This window comes from Schistosoma mansoni, assembly GCF_000237925.1.
Source record: "Schistosoma mansoni, WGS project CABG00000000 data, supercontig 0219, strain Puerto Rico, whole genome shotgun sequence".
Taxonomy (NCBI): Eukaryota; Metazoa; Platyhelminthes; class Trematoda; order Strigeidida; family Schistosomatidae; genus Schistosoma; species Schistosoma mansoni.
The window spans coordinates 167,880-188,607 of record NW_017386086.1 but is presented as its reverse complement, the minus strand read 5'-3'; the positions used below and the strand labels follow the sequence as shown (position 1 = coordinate 188,607).

At 34.3% G+C, this 20,728-nt stretch overlaps 1 protein-coding gene and 1 non-coding gene across 2 annotated transcripts; one reads left to right on the top strand and one right to left on the bottom strand.

Moving 5' to 3' along the window:
- Positions 1–2,815: 2,815 nt before the first annotated feature.
- Positions 2,816–3,193, top strand: Smp_098740 (dpy30-related; the record flags this gene model as incomplete). The annotated part of the gene is made up of 2 exons (XM_018792209.1): positions 2,816–2,934; positions 2,973–3,193. The coding sequence occupies 2 exons, from the start codon at positions 2,816–2,818 to the stop codon at positions 3,040–3,042; spliced, it is 189 nt and encodes a 62-aa protein (XP_018647259.1). The 3' UTR covers positions 3,043–3,193.
- A 13,039-nt stretch (positions 3,194–16,232) lies between these two features.
- Smp_tRNA_01173_Gln_TTG.1.1 lies at positions 16,233–16,299 on the bottom strand. Its single transcript has one exon. It is a non-coding gene (tRNA).
- Between the last annotated feature and the right edge of the window lie 4,429 nt (positions 16,300–20,728).

The window sequence follows — 20,728 nt, the reverse complement described above, 5'->3', positions numbered from 1 at the left end:
ATATAGGTTAGTGAGAGATTGGTGGTGGAACATCAAAGGTTCTCAGCTTTACGTCAGCAAGGACAAGAATCTCTTCATGAAAAGCTTCTTCGTGAAGTCTCGGGCATTTCTTTCTTGTTTTGTGAGTTTAATGGAAGAGTTAGAGTGTTGAGGACACCAGAACTGTTCTTTTTGGTGCGCTCAAATTCTGTCATAGTCTAGTGGATCTCAGTTAAGTGAGTTATGGTTACCTCTAAAATTTGACATTTGGACTTACCAAATTCTTCCCCTGAGGTAATTTGTACTGCGAGAGCTGCCCAAAGTTGTCAGTCAATCAGTCAGCTACAACGTAGGACAAAGCTTATATATGTATCGGTCCAAGTTGCCTTACCTCATTACCACAACAAAATGAACACCGAATTCATAGAAGTAGTTAGTTTGGTGGTGATAATATATAAGGGAAAGATTGTATATAAAGATGTAGTACAAGAAGAAAGACAGATATGAAGCAACCTTAATCTCACAGATCAAGGAAAGACAGAAAGTGTATACACCTACACCATTGTGATCGATTCTTAGCCGTGTCACACAGAGTCTCAAACCATAGTCACGCCGACCCTAACCAAGTAGTCTGCATCTACCAACATGACTCAGACTAGAGGTTGGTGACTTCAAGCACTGATGTCATGTTTTGGTTTGGCCGCCCCTCACTTTCTTCCAACAATCTCCAATACTACTCGGCATTGCGCGTCGTGGTAATCGGTGTTCAAGCATACGCAACACGTGGCCAAACCACCTCAGTTGGTGAAGATTCACAATCTCATCAACTGATTTACAACCATTCCCTAATACCCTGTGTCTAACCTCACTATTACTTGCCCAGTGATCTCGGCAGATACGAGCAACATTTCTCAGACATCTGTGGTCGAATACTAGTGACTTACGAGTATTGTCTACACTTAATGACCACGTTTCGTAGTCGCAAAGAAGAACAAAACGAACCGCTGCTCAGTATACTCGTCTCTTAATTGATAGACAGGTATCTCGCTTTCGCCATAGGTGACGTAAGTTGGCAAAAGCCAAACGAACTTTTTGAATCCGTGCAGAGATTTCGTCAAACACCAACCCATTAGGGCTGATCAGACTTCCAAGATAAGTGAAGTTGTCGATGCGTTCGACTACTTCACTCCCTATCCTTAGTTCAGGTGTTGACGCAGACCAGTCCTACTACCAGTCCTGGTGGTGCTCAAGCAAAGAGCCTTCACAAGGTCTACATACATCTGAGGTACACCTTTCAATGACGGACACTGCCACAGAACCTCTTGATCTACAGAGTCATATGCTGCTTTCAAGTCAAGAAGAACTATCATTGTCTGATGCCGATAAGTATGCCCGTGTTCTAAAACCTGACGAATAGTGAATGTGTGGTCGATACAGCCACGACCAGGTCTGAAGCCAGCCTGATTTTCTCGTGTTTGCAGTTCACGAGTTCTAGTTTGGCGTCCGATAATTATTGGGGCTAGTATTTTAAATGCTATATCAGTCAAACTAATCTCTGTATGGTTGTCACAGGATGATTTTGGTCCCTTCTTATATATTTGGACGATCAGTGATTGTGACTAGTCGGATGGGAGCTTGTAGATATCAACTTGACTAAATAGGTCGCCGTTTAACCTCCTCTGATTGCTAACATATCTCACCCTCGAGGATTTTTCTGATTCCAAGCACCTGTTTAGCATGATACTTTGTGGCAGGTCTTATATCCGCAATAACTTACTTAATTAGAACTTATGTGTAAAGGGTAGAATGGTTTGGTCACTTTTGGAGGAAAAGGCTACAAAGATAAATTTTGGTTCCACGTGATAATTAAATCAGGGTCTATAATGTACCACCACAAGCTACATGCAAATGCTAAATACTTGTGAACAGAATTTTAAATTGCCATAAATTCATAAAAAATTTTTAAACGAACGTGATTCAAGTATATATATATCACCGTGTCCAGAATTATTTTTTAATCCTTGTTTTAACGGTTTCAAGTCAAAATTTCAGAGGCAAAGTGTGGTATTTGTATGAACCAATGATTCGTATGTATTGATGACTGTTTGATTTTGAATTCCAAGTACGATAAATTCGTTCATGCTCATCTAATACTTCTTGATTAAATTGTGTTGTTTCTGGGATTCCTAGTTTATATTATAATTCAAATACTCTTAAATATCGCGCGAAGTCAAGCTTCTACCACAGTATTATAACAGGTTGACGAGGTTTTGTATAGCTGAAGTTTGGTGCTTCATCGCTTTCATACATGTGGAATAAATATTTGGATACCTAGAGGTGTATATTCTGTAAAGTCCCGGTTACTCCACGAAAACCTAGATCATTGGCTTGTGATGCATAGATTACACCTGCAACATGATGTTCTGGTGAATACGAGTTCCAACGACTTTTCGATCAAATAGTTTTACCTATTGAATTTTCCGACAGAAGGCACCTTCCAAAGCGGAGCCTTTGTTCTTTTAGAAACCCGTGTGTCCATTTTCGCTTGTGAAGCTCACTCAATACATTGTTCTACCACTTTTTAGTTCTAGTTATCAGGCTGCATTACTACTGATTGCTTTCGGTTTCGATACCTATTAGACGTAAGTATATTATATACGTTTACTGAGTGGTCGATTCACTTCTTTGCCTTTTCTTCTCTTTTCCAGATTCATTCACATATTCCACTATTCACTCTTTCAGAATACAATTTACCTTTAAATTAGACTACAACTTATCGCTTGTTGAACATCGCACTTGTTTAGGTCAGTTTGTGGCCTTGAAATATTTCAAAACTATGGAATCCCAAGATGATAATAATACACAAGATCCAAAAAGCACAGATACTAGGGCTTATTTAGATAAAACTGTGGTTCCAGTTCTTCTAAAAGGTCTGAATATGATAGCCAAAGAAAGGTAATATCTTGTTTTACTTTGAATTCTTTAAACTTCAGACCGCCTAATCCGATCGAAGCTTTGGCAACATTTCTGATGCAACATAAAGAAGAAATAGAAAACGAATAGTGTAAAAAAAACTTAAATGATGCTCGATATAAATCACTATTTTCTGAGATTGAAAGTGCCGAAAACGTTTCTGAATTCTGGTGTTTAAATCTACAAAATGTATATGTTGATGTTCAAGTTGTCATATTATTAGCCTTCTAATTTTCTTGGTAATCTATGTTCTCACTGTTTTTGGAGATCTCAGTTGATCCAACTTTCTTATGAGAGCGTCGACAGATGTAACTCCATCCACGTGTTGAGGTAACGAGTCCTATCCGTTGATGATTTGATGGGAAAGTCACTCGTTAGCTGACAAGTAATTTGTCCTGGGCTTTGTAAACTTTTTTAGTGTTCTCGTAAATTTCCTGTTTTGGAGGATAAGAAGAGTAAGGGCATATCAGATGCACACTTATCATTAAGTAATTTATAAGTTGTGATCAAGTCACCTCTGGTTCTTCAATATGACAAGGTAAATAAGTTTAGTCTAGTCAGTTTATCATCATTCGGGAGCTTTGCGACTCTAGGAACCAACCAGTTTCTTGAACCTTTTCTGACATCTCACTGTCGTTTTTGTCAGGGGCTAGCCGCTTAATACATCACTCTAGTTTAGGATGAAGGAATACTGTATAAAAATTCAAGGTTTTAGCATCGACATGGCTAAAGACTATGTATCGAGCATACGGTTCTGAAACCTTTAGCGGGTATCACATGGCAGCGTGTGGCAGTTTCTATGTCTTGGCTAACGACGATTTCTAGGTTGTCTGGACAACAGGTAGCTTCACGTTATTTACCGTGTATGTATCTGTACCTTGGTGACCAATGCACATCATAATGCACTTAGAAGCATTTATCGGCAACTGCCAGATTCTTGACCATTCAGATCATTTATCCAGGTTATTCTGAAGCCCTAAACTATCTCCATTTTATCGCTCACCATATATTGACGTCGTGAGAGTATTACAAAACCGATAACGGTGGGAGACTAGGAAGATCATTTACATACAGGAGTAACAACACGCCCCATAACTGTACTGCAAGACGCATTGGTAAGTGCCATTCTCCAGCTAGACAATTTCGAGTTCACATGTACTCTTTGTTGACACCCAACTAGGAAGTTCTTTATTCACATAAATAAATTGCCTCCAATCACGATATTACTTAGCTTAGATAAGAGCCGGTTGAGAGGAACTTTGTCAAAAGACATACTGAAGTTGGTGCAGACTGCATCTATTGGTAGCTTTTGGTATTTAATAGTTCACCAACTTCCAAGGGCTAATAATGAGTTTTTGGGACCTGAGTCACCTGTTCTAAAGCCATGCTGTTCTTTAGAAAGAATCCGGTTTTTGTCTAGATACTTAAAAGACTTCCGAATAACCTTTTCTAAACTTTAACAACCATACTGGCTAGGCTTGCAGATTTGTGGTTCTTAGGTTTGTGTTTCATACCTGTTTTGAAGACAGGATTAACTAAGGCGTTCTTTCAGTCCTGTGGTAATCGACCCTGGGTTACAGATAGATTAAAACGTGTGCTGAAGGGATATGGAGTAAAATTCGCTAATTCCTTTAGTGACAGTGGATGCATTTCATTGGATCCCTTTTATTTACCTATGTCAAGCTCATTTAGCAGGCTAACGAAATCAGTTTCTTTAGTGGCTACAGTGTCCAGAATGTGTATGTAAGGGGTTGCATGAAATGATGGGGGCATCTCTTCGGTATATACATTACTAAAGTATTTCGAGAATATCTAGGCTTTACTATAATCGTCCTCCACTAATGATGGAGTACTACTTTCTCCCAATAATGCTGTAATTTTTGCCTCTTCTCTTAGTCTTTCGCACGAATGTAGGCGTTTAGAGTATTCTATAGACTCCTTAACAAGCTTGTCTTCATACAATCTCCTGGACTTGCGGAAAATGAAGACAAAAATTTTGGATTTTCTGGCATTAAGAATTTGTCTCGTCATCACCCAGTAACCTGACTCCCACATTCTTCTCCCTTGGAGAAGCCTGTTTAACCTCTATACTGAACCACGGTGGAGAGTTTCTTGGACTCCTTGGTGTAGACCAAGGGATGTGCGGTGCAGTAGCCATTTCAATTCGGGATTCTGGTTCTACTGTCCGATTTTCTGAAGATGCTGAGTGTGTAATTTATCGTATATTTGCTTTCCAGATGTTTGGTCTGTCTTGGGTTGACGTACCGTTGTTGAAAACGATATGGAAATCAGAGACTGGGACTGCATGGTCACTCCTGCTTATGGGGGGAATACAGTGCGTTTTGTGAGATCTAATAAATCTGATTCGGAGTTCAGGTCGTACCTAATTGCTTCTTTGCACTAGGGCACATGTGATAACCGTGTCAACTAGTTTCTGTTTAGAAGAATTTTCTGATAGCTCAGTCCTCAAATTCTTCTGGTGCATTAAAGTCTCCTAAGATTAAACATAGACCTCTTGAAGAACCAATTGTTTGAACCATCTAATAAGATCTCGTTCACTTCACAGTTTGGACTGCGGTATACCAAACTAATAATCGGCTTTTGTCTTTTCATTTCAAGCGGCATTGAAGTAATTGGCACGCTCCACCTCCATGAGACATATCAACGACGACTGTAAGGGGGATAGTAATGCTAATGAGTAGAACTACTCCTCACTTCTGGGTTATGTTGTCCAGTCTACTGAGGATGCTGAGTGTATAATATCTTGTGTATTTGCTTTCCAAACATTTGGGCTGACATAACCTTGCTATTGAAAACAATATGGAAATACATGGTCAACTTTACATTTTTGAAACGATTAGATATTTGCAGATAATGAATCGTAATTATCTGTAATGGTTTTTGTTTTTCAGTACTATAAATCAATTTAGGTATCACTGATTAGATTGTGATGCTCGCACATGAATTAAATTTCGTCAATGACTTTTGTTATTTTAGTCTAGCGGTATATACACTGGGAGTATTTAGTGGTGTTTTGTTTAGAATAGATTTTTGAGCTGTTGATGATTACTTCATTAGGTGACTTACTACTAATTTACATCCGGTTAAGAAGAATGATAAGATCTGGGTGGTTGGACCAGTATCAAAGACGTAGAAAGTTATCAATGTTAATCACTCATAAACAGAGGATTCGACAGAACTATGCATCGACCCAAGTTGGCATATCACAATACAGCGAAAGAAAACTAAGGAGTTAATATGTTTTTTTTGATTTTATGAGTTAACTAAGTTTAAAATTCTTTTTTGAACAAAGAAATAAAATAGAGGGATTAAAAGCTTAATTTAACATTCAGGCTCAAAACTTAGAAGACTATCAGGAGTGATTGCACCTACTCCACTGCGACCGCATTCATTTAAGGTCTTTAGTCATCGGTGGGGGTTATCGTGCTGACCGTAGGGAAAAATCCACCTGATATGTCCCAATTCAGCGGTTGGCAATTTCACAGGTTGATGGGATATTTAGTGTTAGTCGCTCCTAAGCTTTTTCCAACTTACACTATCTAACGTTGTACACTGGAGCAGGCCGTTCTCAACTTTCAAATAATGTGAGTTTACTAGTGCTCTACTTCTATACCAGTATGAATGTGAGTTCAAGGTGCGGAAAGCAATTCGGTTCCACCGTTATCTCTATTCGATCGCAAGGATATATGTTGCTTGGGAGTACAGTACTTTCAGTGGGTGTTACTTCGCTACTTTTTTACCAAGAAAGTTTGTACTTGACGGTAGTCAATTGTTAATACCTAGGGAACGTAACCACCATCAGCTCTTACTCGACCAATAGTGTTTGAGCAGAGAGCATGTACAAAGCTAATCTACTTCCTTGCTACGCCTTACAATGACACACCGCCACAGGACCTCACAATTAACGCAGCCGAACGCCGCATGATGGTCAAGGGATGTAACTAAAGTCGATGTCGAAAAGTATGTCTATGTTGCAGAGTCTGTCAAAGGGTGAAGATTCCGTCTGTACCCCCACGTCTAGGTATGAAACGACACGTTTTCTTGGGTTAGCTCTTCACAAGCTGTAGTTAGACGTCGAAGTATTATTGTGAGACTAAGATTTTAGATATTATATTACTTACTGTGCTGAAGTGATGCTTACAGGTCATAAAATGTTAATTTTACTAGGTTCTCTTAACATTCTGTTGTAATATGATCGTCTACTGTTGACATTTACTTTAACTACCTCCTATGTTGATTAGTATGAGCTCACTGACACAAAAAACTGACTCGAGTTACTAAAGAGGACTGGAGTGTAATTTAATAATTAGTGTTACTTGTCTTAGTGCAATAGATCATATTGACATTGGTCCGATGGACCACAATGTATTTCTAGATTCGCTAAGTATCTTATGGAATTTCCTCCATACTGTTTGCTTATTGTCCGTATACATAATAGCACTAAATTTCCAGTTTAAAGATTTACACACATAACTTAGAGAATATTACTTTCCAACCAAGCCGTCTCAAAGTAAAAACAATCTGTGCATAAAATTAGGTGAAAAGTAAGAACAAAAGTTGCAAATGTGTATGATCAAGGAAACCATCCTAGTCTTCTTGGTCTTTTCATTCATACTCATGAGTTGAACAGATGTACAATAATTTTAAAGTCACAACAGCTAGTGTTCATTTTCTGAATTTTGTCTAGGCTGTTAGTACTATTTCATTTTCTTTTGAACATGAACAGGAGGTCTAGATTTGTTTATTGTTTGAATTCCCATTTTCCACATCACAGAAATGAGACAGACTGAAAAAAAGAAAGTGGAAATAACATAATCATCAGTTAAAAACAAAAAATTTATATGCAAAGCATAAAGTAGCACTAACCTTAAAATCGATAATGAAGGTGGAAATAAATGTGTTAATAATGACTAGCTATCGAACCCCATAATAAGTCGAAGCTTCGTAACGTCAAGTATTGTCAGTGATTTGTCAAAGACCTTGAGGTCAATCCTCAGAGTCCCCGCTAGTTTTGAAGAAACTTAATGGGTGTAGTGCCTCTTCTAACCTTCCTACCAAAGTTTACTAGCAGACGTCACCTTTGCCTTTATAGTTGACTAAGAACAGAACAGGATATCTTGGTAATAACAACACCTCATATGTTGCATTAGGCGCTTGCCCGTGGCACTTATTTATTAGGTGTTGGTGGTGTAAATGTTTTCATAAGGATTAGTAGAAAAGGGACTACAAATGAGGGTTGGGTTGTAAAGAATAATGTAGAGATGAAATGAACAATGGTATGTCTCACTGCCATAAAGGTTATATGTAATGAAAATTACTGTACTTAATTTCATCTTCTCAGTCACTTAGAGTATTGGATACATTAAAACCTGATTAACGGAATTTTGTCAGCACTAGTGACTAGACAAATTTGATGTTGGTCACAACTCAATGATAAGTGTAAGGTATCAAATCAGAAATAACAGATATTATGTGGGAGGGTGACTTTAAAACGAATGATAGATATGTCAGGTGGCAAGTGGTTTACTCGATTCATATTATTTGATAGTACCTAGCTTTTTTAGCTTCATTTCTTATCGCGCTGCAATTTTTAGGTCTGCTCTCCTTTTCATTTGTAAGTACCCTGCCATCGCGTAAAGTTTACTCGTAATCATCCATGCTACTTTTATAGTTTTAAGTAGCTCAATCATACCAGTCAAACATTTTGTGATTGTCAGTGATAATAAGTTGGTGTCATTGGGACCTTAAAAGCGGTAATACCAAACTGTAATCATATAAGGAAAAGTACTTTATATTGTCAGTTAAGTTCAGATATAGATTTTCGAGGCTTTGGTAAGTGAGGTTTAGAGTCATTCGTGGGCTTCAAATCTCCACTCCATACTGATGAGCATCTCATTTTGTTACAATGGACATCATAAATAGACTTGTTCAAACTATCGATCTGATAAATGTAATTTGTCGTTACCGCATGCTTAACGCCTTTTTACAGATAAAATCTCTTACAAACTTGAAGATTGATTGCTTTGTATAACATATACAACATAATATGTTTCAATAGGTCTGTTATAATCGTTTTGAGCATTATTTTTAATTGTGCTTCGTAGATTTGATAAGTCTAGATTTATTATTGGTTGCAAGCATTCATTATTAGTTGTGAGGTAAATGCATAGAAATCAATCATGATGAATTCGTAACACTAGAGATATTTGTATTCAACTAAGGAAAAAGTTCAGCGTTTCCTTTTATTATTAGTTTATTTGACTATCTTATCGAAAAAAACTTTTTTTAATAAAGTTGGATGTGTTGACCTTACGAATCGAAACTGATTTTCTCTGATTATCCCACATATATTCAAAAAGTTCGAATTCTTAATAGTTTATTATGCATTTCTTAAAGTCATTCCAAATTTTTACTTTACCCCAATAAAAAAGGAATGTTTAACATTTGTGTGCAGCTCATTGAACCATCTTAAATAGTTTTTTTTTGTGCAGAAAAGAAACCATTGAACTGATTTTAGATTTCTGATTATTATAAAGTAAACTTTAGTAAATTTCAAATGAATACTTCACAAGAAAATGGTAATCCGTGTTCAGAACTAGTTGTCAGCACGTATTAGTGGCTATTGATAAAAGAAGATAATGTGTATTTTTGAAACAATTGTTCTTAATTTGTTTAGTGGTGAATGAGAAAGAACACAGTTGTGTTTGTAGTTTTCAACCAACCATAAACAAGGTTGAATTTATTAAACGACCCTAACTTGTAGTACTATACATCAACAAGGATGAAAAGTAAAATAACAAAGGAAGTTGTAAAAAAAGTTAGAATATCAATAAAGGTAAAAATCAGAACAGAAAATCTAGTTTAAAAGGAATGAATAAGATAATATGGAATTGAACAATTAAGAGGGAGATGAAAATGAATTAGTTACTAGCACCAGTGTTAGCTAAGTCATCTAAAGTCTCCCGTCACAGTAAGGTACAATTTGAAAGGAAATAATGCTAATTTTAGATAATCTTTCGTCTTTTTCATCTTAAATTTTCTAAATATATTACATTATTTCTTTACACTTGACTAATACTTAAGATTATTTGACTGTTGATCTAACGGTGGAAACATCTTAACTATTTTTCAAAGCGAAGATAGGGTCGAAAATCTCCACTTTTTTAAATATTAAGGTTATTTTTATTGTTAAATAACAAAAATGTACTACAAATAGTATCACATTATTTGTACGGAGGAACTTATTCGGTGGACCGTTTCTACTATGTCTTATTCTGAGTATTTATTTTAATATCCTGTATCTGTTGTCTTTCTTCTTCATGACATCCGTCGAAAGAGACATTTATGACAGATATCGTATTTTATTTGAAACTGATCAGCCGGATCCACATGAAAAAACTACTTTTAGTTTGATTTTCCATTTCTAAGCAAATTATCCATTAATTCCTTATTATTTATTACCAATGCTTATGGAAACTCACTCATTATAAGGTCTTTGAGAATCATCGTCCAAGTTAAAGACATCACCCATTAGTCATTGGTTCAATATTAAACTATTGGTGATTTTCGAGGTACGATACGGCGTTCCAGCCGTATTAAAGCAGATAAAGCATTATCTGGTGACCCGATTGGCTTTTCGGCAAATGTTTTCCATTTTGCATGGCTTAGAAACCAACCGCGTGGATGTGATTGCGTGGGGACATCGTTCCCCCGGTCTTTGCGTGCGGGTGTCGCACCATTGGCAAGTATAGTCTACATGGGTGCCGATAACATATAAGTTTTCACCCATGCATACCTTGACATGAACATAGGCATACTTACCCTGTGAATAAGTATATGTTACATGCACACCGGTAACACAAGTTTATACTCATGCAACCCATGGCATACATATAGGTATATCCATCCACCTGGGAGCGCAGATGGCCACTGCTTCCTTCGAACGTAGTTGTTATAACTGACTATCACTCGCGCATCACATGCATACCACAGGTATAAAGACTTTCGCACCTGCATAAGCACTCTTTCAGAGAGGGTTGATGGTCACCTCTCCCTAGTGTTTCCTACCATATTTTTTTATCTTGTCGTCGGCCTGAAGGATTGGGCCACTGATTTTATCAAACGTAGGGTATGCATTTTTCAGCTTACATTCCTTGTGCTGACCCACGCACGTACCGTTTCGATATACCTACATACATAAAATACACGAGCCGAGACTCATGGAATTCACATGCATAAGCATTCACACCTAGCAGATTTTAGTAAGCCACGAAATCAGAATCCGGTTAATCCGGCTTATATCAGAGTGGTGGATTAGTCCGATCTTCTAAGACCGCCCAAATTCTCTAGAAATGTTTTCTTCACTACACAGCAGCGCCACATGTAGGCTTTCTTGAGGTTATTTTTTATTATCTCGAGAATCACTTTTAAAAACAAGATTCACTAGCTAACTGTATTTTTATTGTCAGAAAGTTTTGGATTATGAAATGAAAAGGATTTCGATCATTTAGTAAAATAAGGTTACAGCATTACCGGTGAGGATAACGTTTGTCAACTTTGGTGTTATAGAACAAGTTAATATTTAGTTTCATTCATTCTACTGGGGAATAGTTGAATTATTGTAAATTCTGGGTTGTTCCTATTTGGCGTTTAGTAGCAGACGAATATCGTATAAATTAACATTACAATTAATTACATTCAACACGCTTTAGAGTGTAGTAATCAAATAATCGACTCTGAGTAGTCATTTTTTGTGGTCACAAACAGTAAGAATCTGTTCTACCAGTAAGTATTAAAATAATTAGCGTGTATTTTGTGTAACCGATAGGTATTCATTGGTTTGGATTATTAAGGTTAAGTTAGGGTGATAATTTTCAATTTCTGGGAATCACTGTTTTTTTTACCTTTGTTTTACGTAAGCAAAACTAACTAGAAGTTTTACCAAGCTGTTCAGAATTATGCTCATACCAATCTGTGTCATCAAACTTCAATAAAGTTGTATTTTATAAACTGGATGGTTTAAGTGTAGAAGTTTTACAATCTTCCTGGAAGGAGTCCTCAGTGAAAAGTTACTGTTATCGATGTCAATCACGAGTAAAAGAATTGGGGATTGTGGATGAATTTCTTGTTTGAATCAGCAGTGATTTTTATCCCAGGGTATATTTTATGGGTTTTGATAACAAGACTACTAACGAAACTGAACCAAGATATGACAGTTTCCTCCTGTCATATCTCCAATCACTTCCAAGCAAAAATATTTCAAGAAAGATTTATTTATCAGAAGGGGTTTTTGTGGAGATTTAGTATGTTTTCAACTATGAAAGATTTATTTGATAGGACTCTGAAAAAATCAAATTGCATTCCAGCTTGATAAGGGATATATTGATATAATTCAGTAATCGTTATTTACAAGATCTAACAAACTGATCAGTTGTCATACGAAAGAAAAATCATAGGGAATTTACGTAGTTAAGTATCTGCTGAACAATAGTCAAGTGATGAAAAAAAACCTTATCCGTTAGTTAATACAAATTGATGTGACATAAGGCAATACTTTAAAGTAAAATAAACAAAAACCACACTAAATTAATAGGGGAATCAACTGAATGAAAATAATATTTCAAAATTAATACTTGATTTCTACGTTTTTATCACATCTTAACATATGATTCTAAGTCGATTGGAATAATGGAAAGATGTTTACTGATCAGGTTTTCTCTAATTTCTATCATATAATATCTCTTCTTGTTCAGATTGATATCTCCCAGTCTTGAGTGACTTTTCTCTCCATGTACTGTTAAAAAGAATGAGACAACTTGAATTAAAAAAAATTAATGTGCAAAGATCTGCATTTTTTGTTTTCTTTTTTTACAACATAACTATCTCACCACAGTAAGTGTTAAATTCTAAATTAACGGATTCCATTATAAATTTGCCCCAGGTATAACCTCTTATAGCCAGTTTTATTAAAAATGTACTAATTTTCATAGATATATAAGAACTTTCGTTTAAATTAGAGCGAATAGTTTCACAATATTTGGGCACCGAGTAGATGTAAGACATTAAATAGGAATAATATATTTGTAAAATCTCAGTGAATTAATTTGAAGTAAATGCAACGTTTCGCCTGGCAATCTGGTCCAAGCTTTTTCAAGGAAATACAATCAAACATCAAAATTATCGAATATAAATAGGTAAATGGTTCTTCGGTTCATTGTATACTGAATAGGTCATCCAATCATAGAATTTTATTTTTCTACATTTTTTTTGTTGTTGAGAAAAACGTTTTGTTAAAAAAATCAATTATATCCTTATTAGTGGACATTGAGAAGGAATTTACTGCATCATTTAGGAAGTACATTTTTTTTCTACATCATAACTAATGATATTATCTATTAATTTCTGGATTGAATATATATGATAACTTCATTTAATGCTATTCGAATAGTAAAAAAATTTCATATTTATTTGGGGATTTTTTCTGTTAGATAAAAATCAGATATTCTAGTGCTAAAATTGTATTCTAAAAATCATCTGCTTTTTCAAAGTTTTCTCTATCAGTTGAACGTATATTACAATTTTGATCATTTAACACATATTTTAATTCTTTCCCAAAATACTTACTTACTTACCCCTCGTAGAGGAGCATAGGCCGCACACCAGTATTCTCCATCCAACTCTGTCCTGGACAATCCTTTCCAGTTCTTTCCGGTTGTAATTCATCCTTATCATATCTGCTTCTATTTCCCGGCGTAATGTGTTCTTTGGCCTTCCTCTTTTCCGCTTCCCTCCCGGATTCCAAGTTAAGGCTTGCTTCGTGATGCAGTTTGGTGATTTCCTAATGTATGTCCGATCCACTTCTAACGTCTTTTCTTAATTTCCTCTTCAGCTGGAAGCTGGTTTGTCCTCTCCCATAAAACGTTGTTGCTGATGGTATCCGACCAGTGAATGTTGAGTATTTCACGTAGACAACTGTTTATAAATACTTGTACCTTCTTGACGATGGATTCAGTGGTTCTCCACGTTTCAGCTCTGTACAGGACTATCTTGATATTCGAATTGAAGATTCTCACTTTGAAGTTAGTTGACGGTTGTTTTGAGTTCCATATGTTCTTCAACTCCGCCTGTAGCTCTTCTGGAGTTACTGCCGGTCCCAAGCCCGGGTAAAGGAGGAGGGTAGAGCATGGGGTTAGCGACCCCATCGCGTAGAAAACTAAATCGCTGAAAAAGATAACCAAAAATGAGCGCTTTCCCAAAATATACATCTTGATTTTACTAGAAAATGGACTATAGACTATATTTGTTTATCAAATCAGTCAACTGTGATACAATTCCTAACTGATATGACCGCTGATTATATCTACCGGTCACCATGAAAATGTTGTAACATACACATTGAAATCAATTGAAAAAGATGTTCTTGTTGGCATTTTCTTTTAAAAAGTAGATTTTAAAAGTATACATTTTTAAAAAATTAAAATACAAGTTTCAGCCTAAGACAAAACTATTTTCTAACAATCTATTCATCATTATAACCATCCAAATAGTCACTCATACTTATTTTTGAAACAGTATTCTAAAGATCAGATTTTATTATAATTTATTCATATAGAAAATAATTTCAACATTTAACTTACAAATATTTAGAAGTGGGTTTTGTGGAGATTTCAGTATTTCCATAGTTGGTCTAGTGGTCTCGTTGTTTAGCGCTCGGGCGCGAGACTGGTAGGTCCTGTGTTCGAGTCTCGCGAAGCGGGATCGTTGATGAGCACTGCTGAGGAGTCCCATAATAGAACGAATTTTCTATGGTGGTCTAGCTTCAATTGACTGATGATTTCAACTATGAAAATACTGAAATCTCCACAAAACCCCTTCCTGAGTATGCATGTTCACAATGTAAATAATGAATATGAATTATTGTTGGGAATGAATGGAAGAGAAAAAAAATAGATTAAAGAACAAGTAAATAAATAACTTGAAATTCTTTTCACATATTTTAACGAACGTGTATTTTGTTAACATGCATTATGTAAATATGTTTACATATATTTAATGCATACATGAAAGTGGTATGGAGAACAAGTTAGGGTGAAACGAAACTCTGTGATGAATGGAAATACATGTTTGTTTAGCAAAATATTATGCATAACAATGTAGTTTATGGTAGTTTCTAACCAACTATTTCTTTATTTGTATGAGGTTTTATTAACAACTAAAACTGTTTTATTGTCAGAACCTTCGCTTCCAATACTCAATTTTTATAATGCTTTCATTAAAATATCATTCTTAGCCACAAACGTTTTTTGTTAACTGTGTGTAAATAATTTATACAATTGTTAAAACGTGTTACTAATTTAAATCAGAACTATACCGAATATTTCTACAATCGTAAATAAGAAATAAAAATTAGTTGATGTTTAATGTGTATACACTTATTGATTACAATATGACTTAATTAACACGAACGAGTGAAAGACTGTGGTAGACTTTATCACGTACAAATGTACAGCTTCATCATAGATCAGCGTAAACACTGCAATCAAATAAGGAATGAATTATTGTGAGAAAGCCAGAAAACACTAGAGGTTTTTAATATTATTTTATTTTCTTGTAAATAATGGTATAACCACGTTTCATACTATTTGTGACTCATCAGCTGGATGTACCTGCATCTCAGAGTTCATGTCCATTCTGAGACTCGAACCCAACTACTAGAAAACATCTAACAGTTTTTTGTTTTTCAATTGATTTCCAGTTGTTCCCACTTTTAGTTATATTTAAGCTATCAAGACTAGCTGAGTTACAGCATTATCAATTTAATTACTTTTAAATGAGAGGACAAACATTCCACTATTGTTCTCTGAGAATGTTTTTGGTATGTGACATTGAAATCCTTATTTATTTGTATCGATTGCTGTAATCGGACCTTCGTAATTTATTCTGAATTTTAAAACTTTTGTTAATGTTTATATAAGAACTCTCGTCTAAATTAGAGCGAATAGTTTCACAGTATTTGAGCGCCGAGTTGATGTAAGACATTAAATAGGAATAATATATATTTGTATAATCTCAGCGAATGAATTTTTAGTAAATCCAACGTTTCGCCTGGCAATCTGGTCCAAACTTTTTCAAGGAATTTTTACAACACAGTTCTACTCTTATAAGCAAAGGTGGATAGTGGCTAGCAGTGAAATCCAGGACGCGCGTTTCTTCCTATTTGGGACTCGTCAGCTGGATGTACCTTTATCTCAGAGTTGATGTTCACTCTGGGACTCGAACCCAGTACCTTTCGCTTCAAACGCCATCGCGTTATTCACTCAGCTACTGAGTCCTGATCCACTTTTGCTTATAATGCTTGTGTATCAAGGCTACATCGAGGCAATACGCACAGTATGCACATATGCCAACTAGAGACTGATCAATTGCAGTCCTAAACATCAATAGTAAGATTCAAACAAATAATACCAAGTGAATTTACAGTTCTACTCTCTTCAATAAATAAATAAATAAATATATGTATATCATTTAAAAATGTTAAGTACATAATAGATTTTTGTTGTTAAATTCAACTGAATTATTTATTGCAGGAGTTCAGCAACTTTAAAAAAAATTACTAATCGGTCTATGTTATATCTAGTACTTGTGTGCAATTAATATTTTACTAAACCATTTTATTCCCCGTTTGTACAATATTCAGAATTAATATTTTAAGTGTGCCGAAAAATATCGATTTAGTTAAAAATGGCATTCGTTAGTATCTCGTTGAAAAGAACAGCTAATAGATAGATACATTTTGTTTGGCCTGTTAATTAAATACCAATATCATATTGATAGAATTTAGATATTATTCTTGTTATTGTTTATATTCATTGGGTAAAGTTATGTTATGAAATGTAACCTAAGTGTATCAGACTTATGTTGTTACTGACAAATTGATAAATAAATGGGATCATGTTAATGTCAGCAAATTATTTGATATACTAGTTTTGTTACTGAAGTTTCTATTATGTATATGGATTACGTAATGTTTTTTTCTTCTCAGTTTTATTGTTTTCATAACTTTCTGTTAATTTATTTAGATGCAAGATAAAACAATAATAACTAAATGCATATAGCACCCAGGTGGTTAACGCAAATGATTTAACAATAAAACTAATTAAGAACCAATTTGAAGTAGGAATAGTTTTTCTGTTCATACGGAAATTTTTAATCACTATCAAAGAGTTATTTGTTATCCTTAATCATACTTCCATTTCTAAAGTTTTCCTTTAAACATTATGTATTTCTTATTCATTAGTATAGAAGGAATAATAATATATTCTAAAATGATAATAATTATATGTAATGAATGTCACGTAACAAACGAGGACCAAAATGTTACAAATATGTTAAACTGTACTTTTGTCGAAATAAGTACAACTACAAAGACAAAACGTATCACAGATGTCAATAAGATTCAAAGCTTCAATGTAAGCTCTGGAGAAAATCTCAATTCAATTAAAAGAATATTGTCTATTGATTGCTGACACACACACATACACAGATTGATAGTTGTACAAAAACGCTTATAAATGTTCGAAACTGATTTTGTATATCCTGAAAGAGTTATCTCTATGATTTAATTCAATTTACAGATATCAGTATGAAATTGTAACACGTTGATAAGTTGATATACACATTTGTATTCACCTTTAATCTCCGAAAAATAGAATCATTCTATCTTGGGGATAATCCACTCATATATATATATATATATATATATATATATATATATATATATATTCATTTTGATCTCTCTGTCCATTAGTTTCAAACTGTCATCTGCAAATGTCGTAATTTATTAGAAAAAAATTCTTTTATTTTTTCCCATATTTTAACACAGTTCCTTATAAGTTTTGTTCTTAACAATATATTATTATCTCAGATATACCATTAACTAACTTATAGCCAAAAGGGTTTTGCTGAAAATGTGCTTGTATGAAACAGTGAATTCGTACAATTTCATAGTTTTCTTTCACGATATATTATCAAATGTAAAATTTATATTTTGAAGGTTATTTTATTTATCTTTATGACGTATACAATCGATAAAAAACCAAATTGTGAATATACCTTAAAGATATTTAATGTTAAATTTAGCTTTGTAACAAAATAGCCTTCCTTAGAGATTAATTCTAAATCATTAAAATCACTAGAGGTATAAAGATACATTAGCTTTTAAATGTCAACTGCTTTGATGTCAATAATGATATTTTGTTTTGTTCTAACTTTTCGATTTCAAGTAAGATAATCATTTGATACTCATAGATTTTCAAATCTATATATATTTTTAACATTTCTACCCTCTTAAATTCATTTTGTATTGTTTATCTTAAGCTTGATGTTCAGGACTGCAATTGATTAATCTCTTATTCTCATATGTACATCCTGTGCGGATTGTCTCGATATTGCCTTAAGTCACGACTGTTATAAATGAAGATGAATGGTTACTAGCTATAGAATCCAGGACTCACGTTTTATCCTATTTGGGACTTCTCAGCTGGATGTATCTGCATCTCAGAGCTCATGTTCACTGCAGAACTTGTACCCTGTACCGTTCGCTTCAAATGTTATCGCGTTATTCATTTAGCTACTGATTCCTAATAGCCACTTGTTTGAGCAATATCGAGCAATCCGTATAAGATGTACATATGCAAATAAGAGACTGATCAATTTCAGTCCTAAACACCAGTGGGAGAATTCGAATAAACAATACAAAATGAATCTAAACTTCACCCCATTGCACAAGCAAATGGCTATCAGGACTCATTAGCTAAGTGGATAATACAATGGCGTTTGAAGCGGAAGGTACTGGGTTCAAGTCCCAGAGTGAACATGAACTTTGAGATGCAGGTATATCCAGCTGACGAGTCCCAAGTAGGACGAAACGCGCGTCCTGGATTTCACCGTTAGCCACCAATCATTTTTATCATTTTATTTAAAATCAAGGAGGATAAGGTATGCGTATTTCCGTTAGGTAGATAAAATTTTTTGAATTTGAATGATGGATGGGCAAACAACCAGTCATTGACTTTTTACTTTATTATAGTTTAGTTATATTTTATTGCCCACATTTTATCAGTTCATTTTTGTTTAGTTTGTGGGAAGATTCAATAATTATATAAAAATCAAATTATCCAAAATCAATCCGAATTCTCGGTAAAAAGATAATGTACAGAGACTGATAAAATGTTAAAAATTTTATTAATGATATATTGTTGATAAGATCAGTTCAGATCATATTCTTATTTATGTACATGTACTATAAACTGTTTGGAGAACATTGGAAATTATATGGTCTAGCTGAATTCTCTCGGTTTTTTCGTGGATTTTCAAGTACATATTATTAAACTTGAGGTCATGAGATTTTGCAGATAACCTGTTAAACTACATCTTTGTTGTTAATAGGTTTAATAAAACGTGTATCTATTTCCTAATTTAATATTACGTTGTCTTTACTGTAATTATATCTCACTGTTATCAAAGTAGATGATGGCTAATATAGTTACTAGTTTAAACAGTAGAAATTCCAATGAACCAATAGAAAGAGTGTAGTCTTTCAAGTGCTCGATAGTTTTGTCATGTTTATTCTCAGATATTATTTGGCTGATAATAAATTGTAATCATCGCTTCTCAGTCTACACATGTTTCCTTTTTTATGTCAGGTACTTGTTGTTAATGGTTATTTTCCTAAATATGAGTTGGATGTGAGATTCTCTTCTAAGTTTAGTTATTATACAAAATGCTAACAGGTATCACCAAAAATCTGCTGTTTGTTATTATCATAACCTAATTTCATTTACTTAAAATATACACTTCAAACATCATCGCTTTATTCACCTGGTATTCATTCATTCTGGTAGTACCAGAAGCGATCTGTTTTTCCGAGGTAAATATTAGTACGAAGTTGAGCTATTTGATAAATGTCTAAATTTCGTCATTTAACATTGTAAAGAATTTAACACTGCTTCTCACTTATTTATTTTAAAACAGAATTTGACGTCAAATAGAAAAATCTTAATTCTGTATTGAAAAGTAAACAATCCAATTAATCATCTTTACTTCGAAAACAAGAACTAATTTGGCTTCTTTTCTTTTCTTTTATACCTTCATCTTTCTTTTATCTGTAATGTTTGATTTTTCTTGGATAAATCGATATTCTTATATTATACCTCAAGAAAGTATTTACACTACTTTTCACTATCTACTATTTACAATCTAATATATAATTTCGATTTTCTTCATTGAAACAATTTTTATGGTTGCCATGAACAGTTAACTTACAGCATCTATGTACAACATTTTTTTATAATAACAAATTTCAGTGTTTGTACTAAAGTAAACAAAGCCACATGAAAAAGATTTATAACTATCTAAAACAAACATCTAGGTATTAAATCGATAATGATACATCTAAACTGTACAAAATAAACTTGAAATAGTACAAGGTAATAGGATATCTATTATAAAAAAACTGCTGTAGGTACATTGTATTCAGTGAGTAAATAAAATTTATAGTTTCTACTACTCTACATCTACTTCATTGACTACGAGAAAGCATTTGATAGTGTGGACAGGACAACATTATGGAGGCTTCTTAGACACTACGGAGTGCCTGAGAAGATAGTCAATATCATACGGAATTCCTATGATGGATTAAACTGCAAAATCGTTCATGGAGGACAACTCACCGACTGATTCGAGGTGAAGACCGGTG